This window comes from Adiantum capillus-veneris, chromosome 6 (genome assembly GCF_014529385.1).
Source record: "Adiantum capillus-veneris isolate H3 chromosome 6, ASM1452938v2, whole genome shotgun sequence".
In the NCBI taxonomy this organism is placed as follows: Eukaryota; Viridiplantae; Streptophyta; class Polypodiopsida; order Polypodiales; family Pteridaceae; genus Adiantum; species Adiantum capillus-veneris.
In genome coordinates, this window is record NC_140936.1 from 61,730,120 (window position 1) to 61,739,633 (window position 9,514).

Below are 9,514 nucleotides of genomic sequence, written 5' to 3' on the forward strand. Positions count from 1 at the left end.
GTGACCACCTATGCTTGCATCTTGAAGGCACGTGGCCTTATGCAATGTGGACATATACATCAAAAGCATTTGATAGACTTCATGTTGAGAATGTGAGTTGTCGGAATAAGTTGATCCAATAATATGCCTAATAGGGGCATGGACATGGAAGGAATGGGGTGTTTTTGGTAGACACAAAGTGAGAATTTTATGTTTACATGAGCTTTTAATCAAGGATGCCGTCACTTGGGCATGCACTTTTTGCAACATTATTGTCAATATGAAGAGGAAATAAACTCTAGGTTGGCATGTGCATTATGCAAGTAGTTAATGGATACAAACATGCACAAACAGTCTGTGATGAGCTTCCTGTCTTGGATGTGCTTTGATTGCAGGCTCTATGTGTAAGAAACTTCACTTCAGTAGGTTAATGTGGATTGGTATTTATCTGCACAATAGTGACAATCGAACATTTTCTATGTGTATTGAACTCCAATTCAATAGCCTAAGGTAGATTTGGTAGAGAGAGAGAGAGAGAGAGAGAGAGAGAGAGAGAGAGATGATTGAGTATGGGGTATAAGTAGAGACTATGGGATAAAGTGCCATTGGATGGGTTGCAACAAAGTGATTGACCACTAGGAGGTGGATCTCGTTTAGCAGTGTATGAGATAGTAGTCATATTGATGCAATCATCATAACTCTCATCTCTCTCTCTCTCTCTCTGGTGGTGTGAGACAAACCGGTCGATAAGCCAGTTTGGACTACTAGTATGTAACTGTGCGAGGCCTTTTGTCACTATGCTTAAATTTTGCGTAGTTGCATCAATGACATCTTAGTGATAACTATACTTTACGTGGCCACATCCTAACGTATATTTTCAAATTTTCCTTAGCCGATTCAAGTTATCTATTACGGACCACACCCTTAGAGCCCCGTCTCACTTAGCGGTTGGAGGGTCTTGAAGTGCTGTATGCGTGAGAAGTCGAGGTCTCCCCTGGTGGCTACAACGCATGGAAGGGAACGACACAAGCGCTCGAGCCCCTCCAAAAGGGTACTCCAATCCCATTTTTTATAGCACAAGCCTTATCGGCTGCGATTGTAGGATTGAGGGGAGATTTGCAAGCAGCGGTGGCTCTGTTTCTGCCTTTATCGACTGGTTGGCTCCATGTTTTCTTGCCAAATCTGAAAATTGAAATGCAGCGCATGACAATGGTGAGCCCTTCCAACCCTTTGCACTTGGTGGGACGGGGCTCTTAGCTGGAGCCGATAGAAAGATATCGGGAGACCGATAAATGGGCTGGCAGTAGGTGGCAACCCAACCCTCATTTTCTTCTTGACTCTTCTTGTTGCCGCTACTCACAATTGCCATCTACTCCAATCTTTCTGCTCACACCGCCCTTTGAAGTCACCACACGTGACAACTCCCGCCATGGCTGCTCCATTGGAGCTCTACAGAAGCTTATCTCGAACTAGAGATCGACCTACTCGCGTTCCTTCCTCTACGTCGCCTGCAGTAGCCATCACTTCCTCAGACCTCCTGGCTTCAGGCAAATAGCTTAATTGCTTTGAAGTATTACAGATCTCCTTCCCACTTGTCTCTGCGTTTCGCAGATCTGCCCCATTTTACCCCACCATGTTTGATCTCAACGAATTCCCAGAGTTAGCTTCCGACCTCCTCGTTGAAGCCGAAGATCTCAAAGTTGCGCCTGTTTCCTCTGATGTTGGTGTTAAAGAGAGTAAGGTTTCTGACTATGAAATGCTTCCTCCTGTCCTGAGGGACAACGATGAAGCATCGACAATTACGGTAGAAAGACACGCTGAGCTTCTCCATTCAAGAAGCTCATTGTCGTCTACCTTAACTTTTGAGCCCACGCTTGCACGGCAGCATAGTAAAGCTTCAGTTGTTCATGAAGAGGATGCTGTCGAAAAGGGAGACGAGGTAGGCCTCACTGTGAACCTGCGCCAGCAGCAAGAGCAACTCTATCCACAAGAAATTTTGCAAGAAAGTAAAGATCTGGGCAATGGCGCCCACGGTGCTGTGTACCAGTTTATAATCGGTAATACGACTGCCTCTCAGATCAATGGAGGCAGCTGCGCAGAAGTGAGCACTTCGCACAAACATGAAGGTGTGCTCGACAACAATAAAGGCGACCCCCAAACCTCTTCTTTTTTCTCCTTTAACAAGAGTATGGGACCTCACAACAATGATTATAAGCATAAGGATGATCACGGAGCGGGCCCTGGTGAAGCTTCTCCATCCTCTAGAGATGGATCTGCAGTTCAATTGTCCTTGGGAGGAGCTTCTGCAGACGGATCTGCAGTCCTTTTGTCCTTGGGAGGAATCTCTCTCAACTCACAAGCTCATCGTACTCAGAGTTTGGCACGTTCTGGCAGTATCTTCAAAAAAGCTGAAGTGTTTGGCCTTGCCCTTGGGCGGGCTGATGATCGACCTCCTCTTCCATCAAGGAGAAGCAATGATCTTTCTCCGTTCTGGCATGGCAAGCTGCGCACAGACGCTCCTCTCCTTACCCCGGTTGATGCCTACTGTCTTGGCATTATGAAGCCTGATTCACGGCTCAAAAAACTCCCCTCTGTTCTGAGCTCGCAGAAATTTTTGAAGCTCGAGGAGTACGTCTTCCCCCAATCTTTACTGTTGGATTGCATCTGCTACATGGGGCAGTCTATCTTGGATCCAGATGTAATTTTATGGTTTAAACGTGGCATCTCGCAGGTTCATGAAGAGTCTACGCAATGGAGTGACGGAGCCACTAACACAATTTAAGCCTTCCTTGGAAGCTTCCTCAGAGGAGGTCAATCGTTTCAATTTGATGGTAAACATTAACCCACTTTGGAAGGAGTTTTCAGGGAACCATGAAAAATGGTCAGGATCTCTTATTAGAGAGAGGGTATAGAAGTCAGTATACGTGAACGGGACCTTTTCATGACGTGTACTCTTGCTGGTTTTTCTGCCTTAAAAAGACTGATTCGCAGTTGAAGTTGATTTTCCCAATTAACCACTGGTGTTTATCGAATTATATCGAGCTTAAAAGTTTCTAGTTGCAGTTTAGAATTTATCTAAGAGTGGCTAACGATGCATAGAGGCAAGCTGGGCCCTTTGCGCACGGGCTAGCTTTGTGCAACCAGGGGCCAATTCCTGCTCTTCTCAATACCTGCATCTCTGGTTTTGGTGTCACATGTCTTTCCTATGCATTTGTATGGGCTTTTATTATCTCCCCATACGTGGTCCTTATCCAATTGTTGAATAGTAGCCAAGTGTAGGCCTTTCTTTGATTATTGTACTGGCCTGAAGGGCACCAGTTTTTGACTTAGTCAGAGTAGTAAAAGGATTACTTGGCATCTTAGCTCTTTGCGTATGAACTGAGAGCGATTTACCCTGTTGTTGAAGGTTAACTTGCAAGGCATGAACCCATAGAACTCTATCTTGCTGCAAATTAAGTAAGACATCATAGTAATATCTAATAAAAATACCTTATCTTCAGGGGTTGCGTGGAGAAGGCTGGTTGTCAAATAGCTGGCAATTGTGAGGACAAAACTGCAGTATAGCTGACTGCTAGAAATTCTAACCTCGAGCTTTGATAAATTTTAACAAAAGTGGAGTTTTGGTTTCTACGGAGAGCTTTCTGTCAAATTATTTCTTGTGTCATGGAAACGGTTAATAAGGGGTGAAGGTTAACATTGCGTTGAGCTGAGTGGTAGGAAAAGGAGGCATCAGTTGATGACATTGGCCGCAAGTCTTCATGAATTCTTGGATGCAATCTCGTTGGTTCATATTTTTAAATTCAGTGCCCTATTATAATTACGTACTTATCATTTCATTGCATTTTTTGTTTCATCAAATGAATCTGTGATATTTAATGGCAGGTGGAAGCTTTGTCACATGGATCAGGGTTGTCATTTTCATCCTCTGTGCTAGGTCTGGATCTTGGAAAGAAGAAAGCCAGCGCTGACGGAACGTTTCCTTATTCTGCAGCGCTGATATCATGGGAAGAAGATGTCACTTACAGCATAGATGCTAAGTTATATCTGATATCTTCCCAGTGCTTTCAAGAATTGGTCAAGAATGGCCAACCAAGTACTTCTCTAGGTGCCTTGGAAGAGACAGATGTGCTTGATCCTGATTCACTTTATGGAATCTTTTGTAGCAATTCACCTGGCCATTACAAAGACAAAAAACAGGTAGTTGATCACGATGCTGGAAGAAACAAGGGTGGAACTACCTCCAGCAGAAGATTAGAATCAAGCCGGAGCACACCTCCCTTGGGTGAAAGAGGTAAAGACACAGTGCGGTCCACTAGCCCTGCCCCACCTCGCATCAGACGTCATTTAGGACACTCTGATGGGCTAACTAACACTGCCTTAATTGAAACAAGACGTGTTTCAAGCAGAGATTCCAATTTAAGGTCAGGCTTAGAGGCTTCGGGAAGGAGTTCTAAGAGGCGCTTGGAGAAACAGGCTTCCTCTATTGACAATACACGAGATGTCCGAAGTAGGCATTCCTCCAGACATAATGATGATCTATATGACGACGATATTGATATGCATGCTTATCAGAAGTTACTGTCCAAACAAAGAGAGAAGTCTGGCTGGACTCTTGGGAGACATTCAGAAAGGCTGGAGTGGCGGACTGACAGGAATAAGGATACAACTCGTTCTGGCAAGGAAGATAGGGATTCTGGCAAGGATAGAATTAGGGATCATCAGAGGAGCTCTCATCATGAGAGTGAAAGGGTGTCCAAGTCAAAGACCAGGGAGGAAAATCGGAATCACGACAGGATGTCACACAAGGAGAGGGACAAATCTTCAAAGGATAGAGTCTCTGAAAGCTTAAAACCAAAACTTTTGGAGAAAGGTTCGGGTCTATCCAAAAGCAGCTCTTTTATCCGCAAGGCTGCTAGTCCCATCCATGAATCTGGGAAGCTTAACAGGAAAAGAGAAAGAGATAATGACAAAGAAATTGATGCGAGTTCAAAACGTTCTCGAGAATTGGAAGCTACTGTTCTGATTAAACCGAGCCAGCTTGCAGGGGAGATTAGTTGTGATGGAAAATTCAAGGCTTCTGTTGAACGATTGGATCGGGAAGAGTGTTTGCTACGTACCCATCTTGAACGGGTTGATAAACCACTTTCTCTCGAGTCAAACAAAGGTTTTCTGCACTTGAACAGTTTGGCTGCTGGGCCCTTTTTACCGGAGTCTGATGGCATGGCAGAAGTGAAGGATAAAGAAGCCTTCTTTCTGGACGAGGAACTAACCAAGCCTCTCTTGATTCATACAAACTTTGATAGCATTATAGAAATGAACCAAGATGCCGTTGATCTTCCTGTCTGTGAAACAGAGGGTGTGTCCGAAATGGACACAGGTCTGTCCTTGATGGAACCAAGTTGGAATGGCAGTTTGGGAGTTCCTTTACAGTCAAAGGCTGACAAGGAAGAAGGAACAGTAGCAAGTTTTGAATTTGTTTTAGATGGTCCAATCGAAAAAGAAACTCGAACATGGCTCATATCCAAGCAGAACAGTCTCTACCTTCATGAAGAATATGGTGGGAATTATTTGTCATCAGAATTTGAATTTACTATGCAAGATTAGGGCCAATGAATGCTTAACTTATGCTGTTGTGGTTTTGAAGGCTCTAGATGTTTTCTTAACCGATCCACTACCAAGTGTATTGACGTAATGTTGATCTTGTTGACAGGGGTCGACACAGAGATAACTTCCACAGGAATGGACGTTTCCAAGTTTGACTCTGGTGTCAAGACAGATGGACAAAATGGTGAGTGTCAATTTTTTTGGGTTATTTTTCTGTATTGTTTTGTTTGTATGGTGCAGTCCTTTCCTGTAAGTTGCAAACATGCGCCAAATCCGGGTTAATCATTTGTAATTACAGGGTCAGATGCACTGATAGGTCCAGACATTCCTAAACTCAATTTGGGTGCTAAGACTGATTCACAAAATGGTGAGATTTAACTGTTAATATTTAGAACATATTTTTGTGCCTTACTGTCCTTTTTACTGTTCTCATCTCTTCAGGTCCTTTGCAAGTGAGGATCTCTATGGCAACTTCGGAGGCTTGTGATGCTGTAGAAGCTAAGTGGTTTGTGGAGCAGGCTGTCAGCATTGTGAAGTCTGTTGCCTTGCGGGGAGTTTATGTAAAATGTCTTTGGTACGAAGGTCCCGTGCAGATACATTCAGGTGATGGGGCTCCTTCTGTTCCAGTTATAGTGAAAAAGATAAAGGGGGAAGATGGCAAAAATTTGGAGAGAATGCAGGATGAGACAGGGGTAATGATTGGTGTTGTTTTGCGCAAAAGTGGTGTCTCAACACTAAATGAGGCAGAGCCTATGTCTCGACCTCGGTTCATAGGGTTGCGCCTGAAATGTATCAGAAGAAGGGGCTTGCTGGAGGCCTCAAAGGAGGCAGAGGCTTTGCTTGAATGTGTTGCAGAGCACTTTTCCAAAGAGCTGGCCACTCACATTGCAACTCATATTGCAGATTTGCAGGAATCAGCTGTACATTGTGGCGAAGGCACTCCTAACCAGGACCCTTCCTTAAGCCTTGCATTGTCTACGAAGGAACTTCTTCCAAGTTCACCTGTTAAGGTTGACAGCCGTTTGTTGAAGAGTCCTTCAGGACCTTCCTCAAAGGTAGATGATGCATTGATCACTTTTGGTGACAAAGGTAGTTTCAAACTGTCAGGTGCAGTTTCCTTCTCGGAAGATCCAAAGGCAGATTCTACTCTGGAGCTGGAAGGGGCTTCAAGACCACTCTATGTGAGTAATCTTCCTGAGCATATCACATCATCCAAAATAAGGACAATACTTGAGAGTGTTATGAAGGAGAAGCTCGGGTCTTCTGGGGAGGTTGATTTTGGCTCTGAGCTGGTGGTCGATGTGAAGTATAAACCAGAGAAATGCTGTGCATTTGTTGAATTGGCGAATGATCGTCTTCTCAGGGCTTCACTGAAATTGTACACAGAGGATAAAGCAATATTTCATGGCTTGAGTGTTGAAGAGGGCCTGTTACCATTTTCTAGAGCTGAAAGGCAAGGCTCATTTTCCAAAGGGGCTACTCGAAACAGGGTGGAGCATGCAAGAAGCTCTCTTGTTGCTGCAAGGAATGGGAATGCAGAAGAGGATCTTAGCAGAAGACAGTACAGAACAGCAGACAATGAAAGCGATTCTGATTTTTCACAGGATGTGTGGTATGCTGATGCTACTATGAGGCCCGATTATGTTGCAGAGAAACCTAGGCCTCTTTATCTGACTGAATTAATGAGGAATGCATCTGGTCCGGCCATCAAGCAGCTCTTTGAGAATGTAATAAACACCTACATAGGCCCTTCCTTGGCTAATGCGAGTGGTAAGCAGCTTGTTCTGGATGTGAGATATGTCCCTACTAGGGGCTGTGCATTTGTTGATCTGGCAACCCCCGAGCTGGTTGAGTTCATGCTTGATCTGCATTCTCGTCGACCTGAGGTTTTTCTGAACATGAAGATGGAGCTAGGCAGAAAGGCAGTTCCCTATTCAGCAGACGATGATGGAGAAAGGAGGCTAAGTTCGCGTAATCGAGATGGAAAGTATGGATACCGGCTCAGCTCTTCAGGTTCTTGGAAGAAATTAGAGAAGCGCCTTAGTGGGGCTTATCCTGATCAGCTCGATGATTCGGATAAGGGGGATGATTTGATGAGGCAAATCTCACGTTTGAAGAAACAGCGATCGGATCCGGAAAAGACAATCTATGCTGACAGACTTCCTGAAAGTGCCTCAGTAGGCATGATTAAGAAGATTTTTGAGCGTGTTCTGCAACAGAATCTAACTCGAGAAGAGCGAGATGCAATTGGAGAGCAGCTGATAACTGAAGTGCGGCATGTCCCATCAAAATATTGTGCCTTCGTTGTATTTGCCAATGAAGAACTCACCAGACTGGTGCTGGAACTTTACAGTCAGGATGAAGATGTCTTTGAATGTATGCGTCTGAAACCTCATTTTCACTCTCGATTAGAGGACCTATACAAAGAAGAAGGACAAGAAGCCGATGAAGTAGTTCGACCCCCTGCGGCCGTAAGAGAAAGGATAGTGAATAGCGACATAGATGAGCTTTTGAGGCTTCGGGAAAGTGATATTCATGACTTGAGAAGTAGCAGATTAGCAGTCCAACGGGCCATCAGTGCCACTGCATTCAAAGAGGTGGATAGGAGGAGGTCTGTTTATGTTGACAGGATTCCTGAAGATTTGAATGAAGTTTCAATGACTCAGTTATTTGAGAAGGTCTTCCGGCACAAGAAGCACGGCTATGATGGTCACATGGTTTCGCAGGTAGCTTACTTTAGGGACAAGTTCGACCCAAGCAAGCTTTGCGCATTTGTGGAAATCAAGACAGAAGAAGGTACACAAGATTTAGTTGACTTTTACAATGCCAATCAAGATGCATTTCATGGAATGCGTGTCAGACCTGGTTTCAAGTACAACAGTTGAGGCTTCATGGGCCCGCACGTGCTAGATATTTACAAGGTTCCATGGTTCTATGGTCTGGGATGTGCACTCGGGCAGTAACAACGAGGGTCATTTTCCCTTGACTTTGTCTGGATTTTTCTGATGGGTTGTGTAAAGTATTGAGAGCTGCGGGATGCGGGTTCTCTGCTTAGAAGAACTGATGTCTCCATTACATTTGGTTAAATCCAATGTATATTTTGTACATGTACCTGCATGGGAATGACGAGCTATTTTCAAACCCTAGGAGCAGAGAGGGAGAATTCAGACCATTGCCATGCTGGAGTTTGCTCGAGTGTTGTAATTACTCTCAAGCTCTAATGTCAAGGCGTGATGATGCTGATTCTCATCTTGCTGTAGTTTATGGGATAGTCCGCAACCGAGTTGTGCATTACATTCGATGTTTATTATGTAATGCTAGCTACCAAATGTCCTGATATCTTTGAGGGCTCAAGTATTCAACGGCATTCAAAGGGCGCACGTCGACACCCGAAAAGTTCCTTTGGGCGGCTTATCTGTGCTTCACTTTCTAAAACTTCTGTTGGCTTTAATCTTTTGTTCTTTCTTCTTCCTCTTCTCTCTCTCTCTCTCTCTCTCTCTCTCTCTCGTGCGCGTGCGCGTGCGTGTGTGCGTGTGTGTCAAGAGTGAGAGACACCTGAGTGGTAGGGTAAAGGGGCCAACTTAAGGCCACCTAAGAGGAAACACACACTCCGGAAAGCACGCTAAACAGAATCGAGTGCTTAAATGCTCAAAATGAAGATCGAGATCGTCTCTATCAACAGCAAAAATCTAGAATCAAGTTGCATTTATACAGGCGATGAACGTCCGCACAACATTTTTTATGTGTATAAAAAATGGGTGTAAATAGGAAATCAGAATGGGGGGACATTTAGAGCCATTGTGCCAACAAGGCTTGAACCCAAGATCTAATGGCCACGATTGCAAGTTGGCTACATTGTCCACCCCAACTCTCACCCATTTGTGTCTCACAATGGGTCCTAAAGTGCACAAAAAAACTGCCCTGGCAGTCC

The 9,514-nt window shown here is 44.5% G+C and overlaps 1 protein-coding gene across 2 annotated transcripts; it reads left to right on the forward strand.

Annotated features, from left to right (window-relative positions):
* The first annotated feature begins 1,297 nt into the window (after nt 1–1,297).
* Nucleotides 1,298–8,995, forward strand: LOC147455598 (uncharacterized). 2 transcript variants are annotated; one of them, XM_086514340.1, is made up of 6 exons: nt 1,298–2,607; nt 2,711–2,810; nt 3,862–5,536; nt 5,690–5,767; nt 5,882–5,950; nt 6,025–8,995. In XM_086514340.1, exons 1-6 carry the CDS (start codon nt 1,613–1,615, stop codon nt 8,466–8,468), a joined length of 5,361 nt encoding a protein of 1,786 aa, XP_086370466.1. In that variant the 5' UTR covers nt 1,298–1,612; the 3' UTR covers nt 8,469–8,995. The 2 variants fall into 2 exon arrangements, with proteins under 2 accessions (XP_086370466.1, XP_086370467.1); XM_086514341.1 differs by lacking the exon at nt 5,882–5,950.
* The last annotated feature ends 519 nt before the right edge of the window (nt 8,996–9,514 follow it).